We start from the raw sequence: 20,162 nt of genomic DNA, 5'->3' as shown, positions 1-20,162 counted from the left end.
TGGAAGGTCACCGAAAGGAAATATTTCTCCCAGAAGGGCATCCCAGAGCTATATGGCCACGTTCAGTGGCAAGTGAATATATCTCTGGCACACAGTGTCGGTGCCAAGATACATCTGACCACAGACACATGGTCTAGCAAACACGGGCAGGGAAGGTACATCTCTTTTACTGCCCACTGTGTGAATCTTCTGACAGCCGTCAAACATGTAACCCGTGGCTCTGGTGTGGATTTGGTGTTACCGCCACAGATTGCATGCAGGCCTGCCTCTTCTTCTCCTCCTCCTACTCCATCCTCCGTCTCTTCCTCGGCTGACTCCTCCTTTTCCACTGCTACCGCCTGTTCCGCTGCGCCCCCCAAGCTCCCCAGAACCCATTTCGACGTGCCAGGTGAGACTTTGCCATGCTGTGCTGCGGCTGTTGTGCCTGGAAGCCAAGAGCAACACCGGTCCTGCACTGCTTTCAGCTCTGCGGTCACAGGCCGATCAGTCGCTGACCCTGCTCAATTTGACAGTTGGTAAAGTGGTGTGCGACAACGGTGCCAATCTGCTGAGCGCGCTGAAACAGGGCAAAATAACACATGTGCCGTACATTGCACACGTCCTGAACTTAGTCGTGTAGCGATTCGTTGCCAAATACCCCGAGGTCCAGGATGTCTTGCGGCAGGCCAGGAAAATCACTGGCCATTTTAGATCTTACACAGCCATGTCTCGCCTTGATGTCGTTCAGCGGCAACACCACCTGCCCGTCAGACGTCTGATGGGCGACGCATGCAGACTTCTGCGGCCATTTGATGAGATCACCAAACTGGTCAGTCGCAGCCAGGGCGCCATCAGTGACATTGTACTTTACGCCTTCTTTCTGGAGAGTGCATTGCGTCGTGTCATTGATCAGGCCGTCGAGGAGCAGGAAGATGAGGAAGTCGCAATGCTGAATGAATTCCCAGGGGGGCTACTCCATCTGAGACAAGTCAGCAGGAGTCTGAAGAAAAGTCAGAGGAGGATGGTGGTTGAGGGAGGAGGAGAAGCAAGAAGAGCAGGCTTTGAGGGGGAATTTAAACTTTTCGGGGATCCCTGGTGTTGTCGGTGGATGGGGGAAGAGACAGAGGACGACATTCTCCTGGGCGACGAGCAGGAGCCAGGGCGCTCCACTGCTTCCAATTTAGTGCAAATGGGGGCCTTCATGCTCCAGTGTTTGAAGAGGGCCCCCTGTAAAAAAAAGCATAAAGGGCAAGGACAAGTACTGGGTGGCAACGTACTTAGACCCCCGGTACAAACACAAAATGGCGGAAATGTTACCAGCATCACAGAGGGCTGGCAGAATGCAGCATTTCCAGGCCTTGCGGCGAGAGATGCTGCATTCTTTTGTTGAGGGCGATGGCAGAGGAATTTCCACCCACAGCGAAACAGATGCGGGTACCAATCCTACCGCCCCTGCAAGAAGAGGGCGGTTTGAAGATGTGTTGGTCACTTCGGATATGAGATCATTCTTGCAGCCAACCCATCGACAGCCGCCCTCCGGATCCAGTCACAGGGAACGCCTAGACTAACAGGTGTCTGACTACATCGGGTTAACAGCCGATGTGGACACTCTGAGAAGTGAGAAACCCCTGGACTACTGGGTGTGCAGGCTTGACCTGTGGCCACAGCTGGCACAATTTGCCATGGAACTCTTGGCTTGCCCCTCGTCGAGTGTCCTGTCCGAAAGGATGTTCAGCGCAGCAGGGGGGATCGTGACCAATAAGCGCACTCGCCTAGCTCATGACAGTGTGGACTACCTCACATTTCTAAAAAAGAATGACGCATGGATCTCTAAGGAATTCAACACGTGTGACGACCACGTGTAATTCAATTTCCTCATGCCAGCCTACACATATCCGCCATCACCCAGAACAAAGAATGGTCCTTGTCTTATGTATATACAGCGGCATAAAATACCTTTTCTGTTAGGTGAATGCCTAATTTTTGGGGCCTGTACTGGCCTACAGTAAAATTTGTATCCAGTGACCGCCTAATTTACCTCCAATCACATTTTTATAAGTTCTTTTCTGTCATGTGAATGCCTAATTTTTGGGGCCTGTACTCCAGTGGCCTACAGTAAATATTTTATCCAGTGACTGCCTAATTTACCTCCAACCACATCATCACGAGTTCTTTTCTGTCAGGTGAATGCCTAATTTTTGGAGCCTAAAATAATTTTTTTCTAGGCTCCAGCAATGCACATTTTTGAGAGTTTCCCTTTAAGATGCATAAAATATATTTTTGTGGTAATTTTTTTATAAATATCCCCCCTCTGGTATGTCACTGTCCAGGTTGTGGGATTATTGTGCACTTCTAGTAAGTATTTGGTGGCTGCAAATATGACCTGAAGGTTCTTCAGGTTCGCCTGCTATTAAAGTCAATGGGGCCCGCCAAGAAACCGCAGTTCGCAAACATTTGATCGCAAATGCGTGTTCGCGAAACGTCCCGGGCGATGCTCGTCCATCACTACCGCACATGGCTGGCACTATGATTGAAATGAAACTTGCTCTATCTTTCTTGCAGGGCTGCGGAACGGAACTACTGTACACCGTGTGCTGTCTGCATCTTTTGTAATAAATGGGTCCGTACCTGTTCCAGAAAATTGCAGAACGGATGCGGACCCATTCATACGGTCGTCTGAATGAGACTTTACACTGAGGGCTTTCAGTGGTTAATCTGGTAAAAAAATAATAATAATACTCACCGTATCCATTTAATCATGTAGAGGCTGCCGTGGCCATCTTGATTGAAGGTGACGTGATGACATCATCACACTGGCCAGTGTGGTGATGTCATACGTCACCGCGCAAGATTTTGTGTGGTATATTCAGTCAAGATGGCCGTGGCGGCCTCTTCGCAAGCCTATGGATGAGGTGAGTATGTATTTTTTTGTTTCCCTCCATTTCAGGGAAAATGTATTCATTACCACGAAGCACGAGGAAATTCGGCTTTGCTGCGAATCAAATTCCTGAAATTCAGATCGTATTCTATTTTGGATATTTTGATTCGCTCAACACTAATCATATTATTACCTGCACACACGTGTCCTCCATTGGACTAATTGTGTAACCTAAACCAACTGGTGATGGTTTATATATTTCATAGTAGTTAAAAAATTTTTAATAACTGTAAAGAAAGTAGGAGATTTTTTCTTCTGATGATCCAAGACGCCATAAGCTGATAAGACGAGTCTAGACCTTTGGGCTATAAGAAAACATGCACAGAACGCTGTATGATACAATATGAGTCACCTGTTACTTCTGCTTTCCTCTATTTTATACTGTAAATGTCCTTTTAAACAACACTGAAGTTCATTCTCTACAGGTGGAAGTAAAGTTCTGGCAGATGCCTATTCCCCTCTTCCCATTAACTATTGAGAACAGATGTGGACTTGACCGAGCTGAGCCTGTATATGTATGAGCGCTGGCAGCAGATTCCTCACGGACATCTTCATGTATGAACCACTGACCATCTTGTCACAGACGTTTGAATAAGGCCTAAGGTGTATGGCCACCTTTGCACATGAGATAGCTGTTATCTAATAAATGCACACCTAATATGCACCTTTGGGGACAGTTTAAAAGTGCTTATACAAATCAGCTGACCTCAAGGAAATTTGATGGGGTCAGTTGACATTATCTAACATGTAGATACAGCTTAAAGGGGTTCCTCGGCCTAGGAGCTAAAAACCCTAATGGTGGGAAGTTGTGCTCAATTAAAAGAGAAAAAACACTCACTTGTCCGCAGTTTCTACATTAACATAGTAACATAGTATATAAGACCAAAAAAAGACATTTGTCCATCCAGTTCGGCCTGTTATCCGGCAAGTTGATCCAGAGGAAGGCAAAAAAAAACTGTGAGGTAGAAGCCAATTTACCCGACTTAAGGGGAAAAAAATTCCTTCCCAACTCCAATCAGGCAACCAGAATACCTCCCTGGATCAACGACCCCTCTCTAGTAGCTATAGCCTGTAATATTATTACACTCCAGAAATACATCCAGGCCCCTCTTGAACTCTTTTAGTGAACTCACCATCACCACCTCCTCAGGTGGAGAGTTCCATAGTCTCACTGCTCTTACCGTAAAGAATCCTTTTCTATGTTTGTGTACAAACCTTCTTTCCTCCAGACGTAGAGGATGTCCCGTCACAGTCACAGCCCTGGGGATAAATAGATGATGGGATAGATCTCTGTACTGACCCCTGATATATTTATACATAGTAATTAGATCTCCCCTCAGTCATCTTTTTTCTAAAGTGATTAACCATTATGTTGATAATCTTTCTAGGTACTGTAGTCCACCCATTCCAGTATTACTTTAGTTGCCCTCCTCTGGACCCTCTCCAGCTATGCTATGTCTGCCTTGTTCACAGGAGCCCAGAACTGTACACAGTACTCCATGTGTGGTCTGACTAGCGATTTGTAAAGTGGTAGGACTATGATCTTATCACGGGCATCTATGCCCCTTTTGATGCAACCTATTATCTTATTGGCCTTGGCAGCAGCTGCCTGACACTGGTTTTTACAGCTTAGTTTGCTGTTCACTAAAATTCCTAGATCCTTTTCCATGTCAGTGTTACCGAGTGTTTTACCATTTAGTATGTACGGGTGACTTGCATTATTCCTTCCCATGTGCATAACTTTACATTTGTCAGTGTTAAACATTGCTGCCCTTTTTCTAATTGGGCACAGGTTCCGACCCCTTCCCGCAAATGTATGTATCTATACTTCTGGATAGCATGTGCCCTGCCACATCTGGATGTACACTTACTTCGAGCGGAGCGTGGGCTCAGAAGCTGTGCCCACGTCATCCACAGCAGGTGTTGGCAGGTGTTGGCAGTTTAGATTCCACGGTGAATAGCAACTTTCTCTAGTCATCGTCACCCTGTAATGTGATTGCAGGCTGCTGATGGTTGCTATGGTGACCAGAGGTCAAATCATGGAGGCCAGCTACAAACGTGGATAACAGCTGCAGTATATTGTACAGCATTGGAAGCTCAATTTCCCAAGTGAACGCCATAAAAAAGACAGAATTACTGATTTTGGTCACCTTTTATCTCTCAAAAAAATAGTATAAAAAGTTATTAATACATAAGAAAACTATATACAATATTTTTCAGACTATAAGGCGCACCCCCCCCCCCCAAAAAAAAAATGGGGGGAAAATGGCAGTGCGTTTTATAGTCTGAATGCTTTTGACCGTTTCCATTATGAAAGCAGTCATCAGCATGCGAGAGGCACAGGGAGGTGAGGGCAGTGCTAATACTGTGTGCGCCGTCAGGTCACAGTACACAGCGAGACCCGGAAGAAGCCATGAAGTGGTGAGTCCTAGATGTGCAGCGCCGTCAAGGGCAAGTGAAGTAAGTTTATTACATTTTTTGTAACGTCTGATCTGAGGTCTGATCGGGGCTGGGGGGTCCAATCTGAGGTCTGATTGGGGTTGGGGGGGTCCAATCTGAGGCTGACTGGGGCTGAGGGGTCCGTGATCTGAGTCTGATGGAGGCTGGAGGGTCTGACCTGAGGCTGATGGAGGCTGTGGGGTCTGATAGGAGGTTGATCTGAGGCTGATAGAGGTAGGAGGGTCTGATCTGAGGTTGATGGAGCTTGAGGGAGGTCTGATATAGAATGAGGGTCTAATTTGGGGGTCTTATGACGGTCTACTGTGAGGTCTGATGGAAAATATTTTTTTCTTATTTTCCTCCTCCAAATCCTGGGTGCGTCTCATAGTCCAAAAAATATGGTAAGTTTGGTATCAAAATAATACGTTTGAACCACAGAATAAAATAACACGTCATTTATGCCACACAGTGAACCCAATTAAAAATAATAATAAAAAGACACTGAATTGCATTTTTTTTTTAAAACCTCACCTCCCAAAAAATGAACTAAAAATTGGTCAAAGCCATATGCACCCTAAGGATACTTTCACATCAGCGTTTTGGCATTCCGGTTTTGAGATCCATTAGAAGATCTCAAAACCAGGCCAAAATGGGTCTGTTTAAGGCCAATGTATTGAAAATGGGGTATGCTCCCTTCAGGATGCATTCCCTAACGGTACCATTCCGATTTGTGACCAGATACAAAACCACTGCAAGCTGCGTTTTTGTGTCCGGTCATCGAAACAGAACCAACCAGATCCGTCACTAAAAACAATGTAAGTCAATGGTGCCAGATACATTTTTTTCGGGTTCCTAAAAAAACAGATCCATCATCCATTGACTTAGACTGTTTTTAGTGACAGATCGTGACCGATCCGGTTTGTTCCATTTCAATTTAACACAACTGCATCCTAATGGAACGGATGCATCCTGATGTGTTAAATCAAACTGAACCATTTTGGTCCGGTTTGGACATCCTCTGCAGGATCTCAAAACCAGAAACCAAAGTGCAGATGTGAGTAGCCGAATATTGTATCCATGAAAACTACAGCTTGTCCTACAAAAAACAAGTGCTCACACAGGTCAGTCAACAAAACAACGGAAAAAATTATTGCTCTTAAACCCTTCCCGACATGTGACATAATAGTACGTCACATGTCGGGTCTCTAAAGATGGCGCCCATTCCAGAGCCGACACCAAAGCAACCGAGTGCAGGCCTAATGTCTGCGACTGGCGGTAATGCCGATCGTGGACTTTTATCCTCTCACATGTCATTATCAAATGTAACCATGGCATCTTAAGGAGCAAAAACCCGTAAACGGACGCTTCCAGGTGTGTTTCGGCTCCCCCCAGTGAGGATCAGGGGAGCCAGTGTGTGTGCGGCAGCCTCTGTATTACCCAATGATACGAGGCTGCCGCACATTTGTTCCTATGGAGCCCCAAAAAATGAACATAAAAATACATAAATAATAAAAAAATAATAAAAACACATCATGGGCATCGGACGAAACAGAAAAAAAAATCAAAATGGCCGATTCCTCGTTTTTTTTGGTTGCTTCACTTCCCACAAAAAATGTAAATAAAAAGTCATACACACCCCAAAATGGTATCAATGAAAAGTATAGATCGCCCTGCAAAAAAGGAGCCCTCACACAACTCCATACACATAACTACAAAAAAATTATAGGGGGAGACAAAAAAATAAATAAATGTGAGACTTTTATTTATTTTTTATTAAAATGCAAGAAAAACTATACATACCGTATATGGTATCACTGTAATCAGTACGATTACAGTGATACCATATACGGTATGTATAGTTTTTCTTGCATTTTAATAAAATAAAAAAAAGTCATACTTATTTAATTTTTTGTCGCCCCCTATAACTTTTTTGTAGTTATGTGTATGGAGTTGTGTGAGGGCTCCTTTTTTGCAGGGCGATCTATACTTTTCATTGATACCATTTTGGGGTGTGTATGACTTTTTAATCACTTTTTATTTAAATTTTTTGTACCTGGATGACGAAAGTAACAGGTCAGTTTTACCATATAAGGAACGCTGTAAAAACAAAACCCATAAACCTGTTGCAGAATTGCGTTTTTTTTTCCAATTTCACCCCATTTTGATATTTTTTCCAGCTCCCCATTGCACAGTATGCAATATTAAATGGTGGAATTAGAAAGTGCAACTTGTCCTGCAAAAAGCAAGCCCTCATACGGCTATAGGAACGGAAAAATAAAAAACTTATCGCCCTGGAAAGGTAAGTAGTGAAAAACGAAAAATTTAAACATTTCAGGTGTTCAAAGGGTTAAAAACCACTTCAGCAAACTCCATGTTCCAAAATCCGAAAAGCCACTCTTTTCCTTCTGAACCCTAATGTTCACCCAATCACCGCATATTGGATATTTTCATACTCATGAGAAATTGTGTAACAAATTGTAGAATGCTTTTTATCCTTTTATCAGTTGTGAAAATGAAAAATTTGGGGCTAAAGCAACATACTAATAAAAATAAATTCGACTTTTCATTTTCACGGTCCAATGCTAATAAATTCTATGAAACATCTGTGGGGTCACTACATCCCTAGCTGAATTCCTTCAGGGGTGCAGTTACCAAAATGTAATTTCTTGGCGGTTTCCACCGTGCTGGTACCACAGGGGCTCTGCAAATGCAACATAGCAACCAAACCCATGCCGGCAAAATCTCCACTTCAAAAGCCAAATGGCGATCCTTTCCGTCTGAGCCCTGCCATATCCCCCAAACAGCAGTTTGCAACCATTTATGCGCATTTCTGGGGAGAAATTATGTAACAATTTGTGCTGTGCTTTGTCTCCTATTGTGAAAATTAAAAATTGGGAACTAAAACTGCAAATCGTTGAAAATACATTTTTTTTTAGCATTGTCCGCTTGTAATAATGTCTTTGATACTCCTGTAGGGTCAAAATGCTCACATTTAAAGGGGTTCTGCAGTTCTTTTAAACTGATAATCTATCCTCTAGATAGATCATCAGCATCTGATCGGCGGGGGTCCGACACCTAGGACCTCTGCCGATCAGCTGTTTGAGAAGGCAGCGGCGCTCCAGGAGCGTTGCGGCCTTCTCTCGGTTTCCTTCAGGCCCAGTGACGTCACGACTAGTATCATCACTGGCCTGGGCGCGGCTAAACTCTGTTCACTTGAATGGAGCTTAGCCGCTCCCAGGCCAGTGATTCTAGTCGTGATGTCACTGGGCCTCCTGGAGCACCGCTGCCTTCTCAAACAGCTGATTGGCAGGGGTCCCGGGTGTCGGAAACCCGCCAATCAGATGCTGATGATTTATCTAGAGGATAGGTCATCAGTTTAAAAGAACTGCAGAACCCCTTTAATATTGATGACCCTCACCGACACCCAGATGTTCGAGAAGGCAGTGGTGCTCGCAGTAGAGCTGTGGCCTTCTCACAGCTTTTCCTAGGCCGGTGATGACACGTTCATCAGTCACGTGGCCTAAGGCCTCATGCACACGACCGTTGTTCGGTTCCGCATCCGAGCCGCAGTTTTTGCGGCTCGGGTGCGGACCCATTCACTTCAATGGGGCCGCAAAAGATGCGGACAGCACTCCGTGTGCTGTCCGCATCCGTTGCACCGTTCCGTGGCCCTGCAAAAAATATATAACATGTCCTATTCTTGTCCATTTTGCGGACAAGAATAGGCAGGTCTACAATGGGCCGCCTGTTCCGTAAATTGCGGAAGGCACACAGGCGGCTTCCGTTTTTTGCGGATCCGCGGTTTGCGGACCGCAAAAAACGGCTCAGTCGTGTGCATGTAGCCTAAGCGCCCCATAGAGGTGAATGTGGCTGAGCACAATACCAATAGATCATCAGTAGTAAAGCCTCGGAAAACTCAGAATCAGGGTAATAAATATTGAGTATTATCTCTCTTTAATTTGCTACTGTGTCCAATAAATAAATTAAATGAAACGAAATAAATAAATAAAAATTAACCATTTAAAAGGGTTGTCCAGGCCTTGGGAACCCTTTCTACAGATCTCCCAGTGCGGCTATACGGCTGATGGTAATAATACTCATCTGATGCCCACCGCTGGGTTCCACCACCGTAGCTGCCCCGCCGACACTGCATGTCCCGAGTCTCCCCACGCCAATACCCACTTTGACGCTGGTCATGTGAGGGCTGCACTTGAAGTATGGGTGACATATGACTGCTGCAGCCAGGCTTTGGCTGCAACAGTCACATGACCTGCATCAAACTGGATGTTGACGCGGCACCTGCAGAGCCAGAGGGGCAGCGATGGAACCAGAACTCGGGGGTGGGGTTCAGGTAAGGATGATTACCACCACAGATCCGGCCAAGCTAGGGAAATCTGTAGAAAAGGTCCTCAAGGGGTAAACAACCCCTTCAAATGTCACCTCCATTTTGCATTAATTCCTATGAAACACCTCAAGGGTTAACAAACTTCTTAAATGCCGTTTTGAATACCTTGAGAAGTGCCGATTTCAAAGTGCGGTGATTTATTGGGATTTTCTACTATACAAACCCCTCAACGCCCCTTCAGAACTGAATTGGTCCCTTAGAATTTTACAACTGTCTGGCAAACTTATAAACCTTCTAATGTTCCCCCAAAAAATTAAAAAAGTACATTTGAACAATCATGCCAACATAAAGTGGACCTATGGTCAAATCTTCGTTAAATTTAGGACATTTTTTTTTTTTATAAAAGAAAATATATTGACCAATATCAAGTATGAGTCACCCAAAAAAAACAACTAAATTTCAGAATCGCTTGGATCAATCCAACCGATCCAAAGATATCAGCACACAAAGTGGCACAGGTCAGATTTGCATGATGAGGCTCTGGCGTTTGTTCCGAAAATGGCTTGTGCTGGAAGGGGTTAATGATCACAATGTCTAAGTAACAGCTAAAGTGACAGTAAAAATAAAGCTTTTTAGTATGCGCTGACTGTGCCGATAAAGACAACAGGACCTTGTGGTTCCCAAATCCCAGCAACCAAATGACAGCGCTTGAGCCAGTGCCATGGGCATCTACATGCCAAGGGGTGGCAATTTTGTGGCTGGAGCAAAGGAGACACCCCTTGTCCGCAGGGTGTAGAGGCGTCTAACTCAATATTAAAAATGACATAGATAGGCAAGTGGCAGTTACACCTCTGAGCACTAGGAGTACTAGTTTATAGTGACCCCAATGCTCAGAGGCTGCCAGGAGGCCAATACTATTGTTATATACTATTACGTACTGGCTGTCGTTCACATGGGGCCACTATGGCCATGAACACACATGGTGGACTAATAACTTCTTTGTGTAGGAGGTGACAATGGATGAGGTAGGCTGGCATGTATGGGGCCTGAAGTGCCACTCACCGGTCAGGGTCCTCAGCACCGTCCCGTGTGCCCACAGGCTCAGCACTTGCTGCACAGACAGGTTGATCATGGACAGGTCCTCCTTCTCCGCCTTCATTGTGCTCCTCAGGGGGTGAAGGAGACGTGGGGCTCCCGGACAGCTGCTCCTCCTCCTCCAGAAGCAGCACAAGGAGTTCAAGCAGCAAGAGGCCAAGCAGCGACGGCCTGGGGATGAGCGGAGGGCGCAGCTGGAGCGGGGAGGAGAAGCAGCCTCGCAGGGGAGACATTGAGGAAGAGGGCTGCTGCTGCCAGGCGCTCCCTAGCCTTGCCCGACTAGCTCTTCTTCCTGGCGGCCAGTGAGGCGCTACCGCTGGGGGCAACGAGCTGCCACAAGCCCTGCGCTGCTGCTGTGTGGGCACCGAAGCAGCCAACCTGCATCCTCCAGCACCATCATCACCCCCATTCGATGTCTCCTCCTCCCCCTCATCACCCCAGTCACCATCATCCTGGAGGAGGAGACTGCGCGGCGGCGGCGGAGGAGGCGGCATTCCTGTGCAGTGTCCTGTGCCCGTCCTCTCCTGGATGGAGGCTGCTCGTCACCTCTCCCTCATGTTCGCACCATGACACTTTCCTCACGGCAAATCTGTCAAATGCTCTCTAAATACCGTGTAATGATCAGAATGCCCCACACTGGTCCCAGCCCAGCACATCCCCAATTATGACCCAAGGATTGTTAAAGTGTAATGCATATAGGCAGTGATACTGACCATTGTTCTAATATACCCTAATTACCCATATCATCCCTTCTGTTTACTGAGGTGTAGGTTTGGGGGGTTCTATCTCAGGGCCCCACACTGACTCATAGGAGAGCTGCCTTACATCTGGGGACAGCTGAAGAGCTCGTGTGCACCCCTTCCTTCCCTGCCGCCCACTGCCTCTTCTATCTATCGATCTATCTCTCTCTCTCTCTCTCTCTCTCTCTCTCTCTCTCTCTCTATCTATCCATCTCATATCTATCTATCTCATATCTATCTATCTCCTATCTATCTCATCTATCTATCTATCTATCTATCTATCTATATCTATCTATCTATCTCCTATCTATCTATCTATCTATCTCATATCTATCTATCTATCTCATATCTATCTCATCTATCTATCTATCTATCTATATCTATCTATCTATCTCATATCTATCTATCTCTCTCTCTCTCATATCTATCTATCTATATCTATCTATCTCATATCTGTCTATCTATCTCATATCTATCTATCTCGCTCATATCTATATATCCATCTATCTCATATATTTCTATCTATCTAAAAAACTAAAAGTGAGGCAGCACTCCAATTGTCTTCACTGTCCCTTTCACCACAATTGGAGTGCTGCCTCACTTTTAGTTTTTTGGATCTATCAGTGGAAGTAATACCTATCTCCCCTGAGGATTTGCACCCATTTTCATACTGTCCAACTGTGCTGCTGTCTTCTCTGCAATTTTATTTATCTATCTATCTTCTATCCATCTATCTCACGTTTATCTATCTATCTATCTATCTATCTATCTATCTATCTATCTATCTATCTATCTATCTATCTATACATCTAATATCTATCTATCTAATATCTATCCCATATCTATCCAGCTATCTCATATCTATGTATCTATCTCATATGTATCTATACCCCTTATGTAACTCTGTAGTGTAAAGCCTGTATTACACTGGCCGATTTCAGAAGATAATTGCTGAACGCTCATTAGCGATCATCTTGCAGTGTAATACTGCCGCCAGTTGCCCGATGAATGAGCAAATGCTTAATCATCATGCATTCCAAATTTTTTTAAATGTTAAAAAATGATTGTTTGCAGGCAGCAGATCGTGGTGTCTAATCACGATCTGCCACTGTCAAACCACTATAAAGCATGGGGACGAGCAATGGCATAGGGATAACTCCCCTCCATCCTGTGGAGGAGATCGCTGGCGATTTCCAGGAAGGACCGCTTCCACACCGAGCTGTGTAATACAGCCTTAGGCCTCATGCACATGACCGTGCTGTTTTTTGCGGACGGCAAACCACGGATCCGCAAAAAACGGAAGCCGCCCATGTGCCTTTCGCAATTTGCAGGAAGGAACGGGTGGCCCATTGTAGACTCGCCTATTCTTGTCCGCAAAACGGACAAGAATAGGACATGCTATTTTTTTTTTTGCGGGGCCTCGGAACGGAGCGACGGATGCGGACAGTGAATGGGTCCGCAACAGAGCCGCAAAAACTGCGGCTCGGATGCGGACCCGAAAAACGGTCGTGTGCATGAGGCCTAAAGAATTTGTATTTCAAGGAACCTAGCTGCTTCCTTGACAGAGGCAACTGAGGGCTCCTGTGTGTAGTCCCCCTTCCACCAGCATATCTGAAACTTACACCTTTTCATATTCAAGATAATGACTGTAAAAAAATATTAATTACTTTTCCCCAAAAAATCTGTAGTTAGAGAATCACTGCAAAATGGTCATCAAGTATCACTGGTAAGAGTTAAAAGGGTTGTGTTATCTCATACATTGGCGGTACATCTCTAGGATATTCCCCTAATGTCTGGGACCCACACCTATCTCTAAAATGGACCTCTCCATTCATTTCTTTGAGACTACCAAAAATAGCTAAGGGCTGGCTCGGCTATAGAAGTGAATGGAGTGATAGCCGATCTTGTTTTATTACAACCAAATAGGCCTGGTCTTTGACGCCACCATCCATCCGCCGACCTCTATGCCTGCCCTCCAGCCTTGCAGCCATCTGCCTAACATCAAGAGCAACCCAAACACCAGCAGACAAGAGCCCCCAAAAGGCCAGGGTGTGTCCCAAGGTAAGAAAGGATGCACCCTCCACTCATTGCACATGCAGCCCAGGGAGCACTAGTGGGAGAGGGATTAGCCACCTTGAGGGCTACTATCAGCCTTGTTGCCACTGCCACTACTTCCATCCTCTCCAGCTCCTCCGGGCCATCGCACCTTCCCTGTGGCCTGGCGCGCTTCACCTCCTGTTAGTCTTAGGGCCCATTGACCATTTACGCAGTGGATGTTGATGCTGTAAAAATCTGCATCGTTTTCCGTGGCAGAAACTGCCATGGTTTCTGCCACAGTTGTTGGCTTCAAATGCTGTGCACCAGAATGCTGCTTAGCTCCACTGAAAGGGGTTATCTGGGCTTTGTTGAAAATCCTGCTGTGTACCAACCGCTGGAGAAAAGATAATCTGCGCAGTACTTGTCCCTCCATTGCACTGCCGATTTTGCCGTATCCACTGTGCTCAAACTGCGTGCTTTTCTAATCAGGTCCTGACCAGATCTCTTCATAAGTCTTCCTGTTCAACTCTGACTGCGGCATATAGGAGGTTCGCATGAGGGAGGGGCTCTCACTCCATCGGGTCCCCGTGCTGCGATGGCAAAGTCCTGATGGTTGCCATGGCAGCACCAAGATTTGCAAAGGCCTTGGGGCTTGGCAGCTACGGAGGTCTATGAGACCCAGGCTGGGTCTCCTAGGTGAACTGTCAGTGTAATACACTGACAGTCAATGTTGTACAATACAGCATGTATTGCATTGAAACAGGGATCAGACCCTGAAATGTTGAAGTCCCATAATGGGACAAAAATTTAAAATGTGAAAAATAGGGCTTTTTAAGTTAAAGTTTCAAGTAAAAAAAAAAAAAAAGCTCCCTTTTCAATAATCACACTATGTACAAAAAAAAAAAGTAAAACATTTTTAAAATATACACATATTAAGTATCACCGTGTCCATAACGTCTGCATCAAAATATCTCAGGTTCTTCCCTTTCAGGTGAACGCTGTAAAAAAAAAAACAACATTTTTTTATCACAAAAAGTGTAATACCGAGCAATCAAAGTACTATGTACCCTGTGAGGCAGTGACAGGTCTCACACAGGGTAGAGGCAAGGAAGGGGTGGATAGTGCGGTCCACACCCCTATTCCACCACAGGCGAGACCAGCTGGAAGTAATCAGGCTGTGTTACCTGTGGACAGAGGCCTGGAGGCTCTGTGTGGTCCGAGCTAGGAGGGCTGAGAGACCACTATTCCCCAAGAGACACTGGACTGGAGGCAGTGGGCGTACTGTGCTCTATACAGCTAGGAGGCTGCGGGACATTGGCTGAGAAAGCCACATGCGTTCACAGGGTGTGAATGGTGACTTAGGGCTCTTTCACACTTGCGTTCTTGTCTTCCGGCATAGAGTTCCGTCGTCGGGGCTCTATGCCGGAAGAATCCTGATCAGGATTATCCCCATGCATTCTGAATGGAGAGAAATCCGTTCAGGATGTCTTCAGTTCCGGAACGGAACGTTTTTTTGCCGGAGAAAATACCGCAGCATGCTGCGCTTTTTGCTCCGGTCAAAAATCCTGAACACTTGCCGCAAGGCCGGATCCGGAATTAATGCCCATTGAAAGGCATTCATCCGGATCCGGCCTTAAGCTAAACGTCGTTTCGGCGCATTACCGGATCCGAAGTTTAGCTTTTTCTGAATGGTTACTATGGCTCCCAGGACACTAAAGTCCTGTTTGCCATGGTAAAGTGTAGTGGGGAGCGGGGGAGCAGTATACTTACCGTCCGTACGGCTCCCGGGGCGCTTCAGAGTGACGTCAGGGCGCCTCACGCGCATGGATGACGTGATCGCATGGATCACGTCATCCATGCGCATGGGGCGCTCTGACGTCATTCTGGAGCGCCCCGGGAGCCGCACGGACTGTAAGTATACTGCTCCCCCGCTCCCCACTACTACTATGGCAGCCAGGACTTTAATAGCGTCCTGGCTGCCATAGTAACACTGAACGCATTTTGAAGACGGATCCGTCTTCAAATGCTTTCAGTTCACTTGCAGTGTTACGGATCCGGCGGGTACTTCCGGCAAATGGAGTGCACGACGGATCCGGACAACGCAAGTGTAAAAGAGGCTTTAGGTGAGTCAGGAAGATTGTGTTTAGTTAGAGCCTGGATGGGCGAGTGTTGATTATTTTTGTCATTTTGCTTGTGCTGGTGTGCCACAATAAATGCACTGTTTTGACCTGCAACCTGGTGTCCTGAACCATATCTATGAGGATGATCCCCCTGAAAGAAAACTACCCCTCACAACCCCAAAATGGAAACCTTAACTCATCCTGCAAAAAATGAGCCCCCACACAAGATGATCAGCAGAAAAATCAAAATGTGGCTTTCAGAAAATGGGAATACAAGAACAGCATTTTTTTATTGTGTTAGATTAATTTACCAAACAATATGCTCACTATAAGGGTCCATTCACACGTCTGCAATTCTGTTCTGCATTTTGCATTTTTTCTGCAAAACACGGACAACGGCAATGTGCGTTCTGCATTTTGCGGACCACACATCGCTGGCACTATAATAAAATATGCCAAATCTTGTCCGCAATTGCGGACATGAATAGGACATGTTCTATTTTTTTCAGGAACGAAAATGCGGACCCGGAAGTGCAGGTCCGCATTTCCGGATCCGGGCAGCACATAGTGCGGCCCCATAGAAATGAATGGGTCCGCAATTTCGTTCCGCAAAAGGCGGAACAGAATTGCGGACGTGTGAATGGACCCTTAAAGTCACACAGGATCAGAAACGGCCCACATAAGTTCAAATATACAATGAATATCAGTCCCCCCTAGCGACTATATGTCTCCAATACACATGCCATCAGAAAAACTAAATAGCAATGGCTATGGGAGGTACTCAAATTTAAGTACCCCCCTCCACTTCATATGGTCCATAGGTAGACAAAAGTCAATCCTGTCTGTGTAAGCCACAAATGCACTACTCAGATGGCAGGTATGTCAGAGTATACATTACATGAGACACAAGGGAGACAATTCAAAATAAATAAATACAGACCGCAGTGCTATTAAACCCCCCCCCCCCCCCCCGACGTACGTTTCGCCCTTCAGCTTGTTGCCCCCTACTCGCTCGACTGTTCACAGTAACAGTCATTTAGAACGAGGGGGGGGGGGGGGAATTGGCATGTCACTGTATATGCAGCTGAACTAGACTGCCGAGAATGTAACCCTATAGCCCCACCTTGGTACTTAGCAGCTAGGAATAAATGACAGAACACTACTCTTTTGTTGGGTGAGATTCGGTCACAGCTTTATTAATTATTTTCTTTATCAAACCAACTTTTATATCTCAAAACCAACATCAACAACTTGGAGTCTCAAGAAGCACTATGCCCCACAGACTCTCTCTAATTGGCATATGCGCAACAATAAGGAATAGGAGACAGGGCGGCGACATTCGAGACGAATATGCTCCTTGCGCCAACCCCTAATGGCTTGCCTAATTAGAAAATGTTGAGTCACATCCTGCCGACCGCGCATTTTAAGGTAAAAACCAACACCCTACATTCTACGCTGCGCAACCAACGCAGTAACTCCCCTGGTTTTCAGACTCAAGAGATAAGAAATGGTTACCTGTAAGCACGCAGCCGGCAATGCGATCACGTCTTCTTCTCCGTCTTGATTTTGATCACCGACCTCCACTGAGGGGCCCAACAGGAACAAAGCCTGCTCCACTCCGTCCTGTAAACCAGACAAGAAAATATCCAACCCGATGTCGTTCAAATGGACACAGTTGGGCCGCATAAGGCGACCGTTGTCCCCTTCCAACTGGCGATGACGTACAACCACCCCAGCCCTGGAGCGTGCAAATCGAGAAATGCGGTTATTGACAGTACGCCTGGCCCGTTCGATCGCTGTGGAATCCCTAGCCCCTTGCCACGTAACCCGGGGGATAATTTCTGACCACACTATAATTGCCTCGTGGAAGAAAGAGGGGAGACTCTCCAAATCAGCCCGTATTAACGTGATCAACTCCGGGGATCGCACTGAATGGCTAAATTCCACTGCTTCCGGGAGGACCTGTGACCAGCGCAAGCCCCGGACACCCCGCCAACGGACTTGAATATTCCGAAAACCGAGGCATCGACCGCCCGGACGGCTTTCAGCTCTCTGGCCTGCCCAGAAGATGTACGAGTGGCCGATGAAACATACTGTAGGCTGGACTGCATCTAAAAGAAAAATCAAATCAATAAATGAGGGCGAACATATGAAGCAAAACAAGCAGATTTCCATCTTCCGATCCGTTGCACATCGGACTCTGACAACCCAGCGCGAGCCGCCTCAGTGTGTGTACCAAATTCACCTGAAAGAGTGTGTACCAAATTCAGCGACTGGTAAGTGAAGCGCAAGGAGGAAATGGCGAAATATGGACCTTAATTGGAAACGGGTAAGGGCGGTGCCGTCAGCATGTACCAGGAAGGGGGAGCCTATCAGTCAAGTAGACAAGAACTGAGCCACCGCAGCATGGGGGCAAGCTGGGCCACCAATCTTATGCAAAGGAAGCCAAGCCCCTCGCGCAAAAGCATCTGTTTTGGAGCGCCTAATGACGACCCGGAGAGCCGAGTCGTTGATGAATGCGTCACTAACTCCTAAACCTCCTGGGCGAGTGAGGGAAGGGGAAACCAACTCCCCTATACGAAGAGCAGCGAAAAAGGCTAAACAAAAAGCCGCCCTAAATAAATGCACCTCGTAAAGAGATGCACAGATAGAGGGGAGTAATTGGCATATGCGCGACAATAAGGAATAGGAGACAGGGCGGCGACATTCGTGACGAATATGCTCCTTGCGCCAACCCCTAATGGCTTGCCTATTTAGAAAATGTTGAGTCACATCCTGCCGACCGCGCATTTTAAGGTAAAAACCAACACCCTACATTCTACGCTGCGCAACCAACGCAGTAACTCCCCTGGTTTTCAGACTCAAGAGATAAGAAATGGTTACCTGTAAGCACGCAGCCGGCAAAATAGCATTTTCGGAATTAACCGCCACCGCCCACCATTCTGCCCACGCCTTACCATGTGCCGACCATGTTGCTGGAGTCACTGAAGCTCGTACCATAGTCATCAGTCGTTGATCGGCAAATCCCATAGCGTTGGCGGGCATGGTATTCCTTCCTGGATTGCCCCCGGCAAAAGGTACCTGAATTCCTGCCAACGAAAGCGAGATAGAGCATCAGCTACGGAGTTGTCTACTCCTGGCACATGACGGGCCCGGAACCAAACATTGAACTCTAAGCAGCGGAGGACAAGGTGGCGCAGTAGCGAGAGGACTGGGAGGGAAGAGGAGGTTAAAGAATTAATACAACAGACTACAGCCATGTTGTCCGTGTAAAAAGAGACACGTCTGTTTTGGAAACAGGGGCCCCATAAATTGATGGCCACAATAATAGGAAACAACTCCAGCAGTGTGATATTAGAACACAGGCCCCGGACACGCCAAGAGTCCGGCCACGTTGCAGCGCACCACTTATAGCCAAATATGGCACTAAAACCGGTAGACCCAGCAGCGTCCGTTAATAATGACAAATCTGGAGAAGAAATCTCCAAAGATTGGTAACAAGTATGGCCGTTATACTGGGCCAAAAAAGCGTTCCAGACATGTAAATCCAATTTCAGCTGCTTGGTCAACCGGATGTGGTGAGAGGGCTTTTTTGCACCACACGTTGACAGTGATAGTCGGCGGGAAAAAACGCGAATACCAATAATCCCATTAAAGCCAGCATTTGGCGTAGGGTAACCGATTTAATGCGAGGAAACCTGCGATCATGCCGGTTAATTTTTGTAATTTACCGCTCGGGAGGCGAAAAACCATCAAATTGGTATCAATTTCGATACCTAAAAATGTGATAATTGTCGCCGGACCGACCGTCTCATCCTCCGAGAGGAGGACTCCAAAACGAGCCATGAAAAAACAAAATCTATCCAGGAGAAATTGGCATTTCCTAGAATTGCCCGTGGAAACAAATAGGAAATCGTCTAAGTAATGGATAATATTTTGCGAGCCAGTTTCAAAACGGATGACCCATTCCAAAAAAGTGCTAAACAGTTCAAAATAATGGCACAATATAGAGCAGCCCATCGGTAGGCATGTGTCATAATAATAGGAGTCGTCCACCATACAGCCTAGTAGGTGATAGCAATCAGGATGTACAGGGAGTAGACGGAAAGCCGCTTCAATGTCTGATTTGGCGAACAAAGCGTCAATTCCAGCCCGGCTAACTAAAGCGACCGCCCTATCAAATGACACATAGGACAACGAGGCCTCCTCCTTGGAGATACCATAATTCACCGAGGAACCTTTTAGAAAGGACAAGTGATGGATCAATCGAAATGAGCCTGGCTCTTTTTTAGGGATAAGGCCTAAAGGGGAAATACGTATGTTCTTAAACGGGGGGGACGTAAATGGGCCCATTCTACGGCCCAAAGTAACTTCTTTAGCTAACTTGCTTCTCAATTGATCTGGATTATCCTTTGCCGACTTCAAATTATCTGAAAAAATGTAGGGAGAGCAAAAAAATAAAACGGAAT

General features: G+C 46.2%; 1 protein-coding gene across 2 annotated transcripts in view; it reads right to left on the bottom strand.

Annotated features, from left to right (window-relative positions):
- TMEM170B (transmembrane protein 170B) overlaps window positions 1-11,231 on the bottom strand; it is a 42,855-nt gene extending 31,624 nt beyond the window's left edge. For both annotated transcript variants that reach the window (XM_040433086.1, XM_040433088.1), the window contains exon 1: window positions 10,764-11,231. In XM_040433086.1, coding sequence (XP_040289020.1) covers window positions 10,764-10,860 — 97 coding nt within the window. In that variant the 5' untranslated portion in view covers window positions 10,861-11,231. The remainder of the gene's footprint in view (window positions 1-10,763) is intronic.
- Between the last annotated feature and the right edge of the window lie 8,931 nt (window positions 11,232-20,162).

Source organism: Bufo bufo, chromosome 5 (genome assembly GCF_905171765.1).
Source record: "Bufo bufo chromosome 5, aBufBuf1.1, whole genome shotgun sequence".
Lineage (NCBI taxonomy): Eukaryota > Metazoa > Chordata > Amphibia > Anura > Bufonidae > Bufo > Bufo bufo.
The sequence above is the reverse complement of the archived record's forward strand: the minus strand, read 5'-3'. Positions and strand labels throughout refer to the sequence as shown.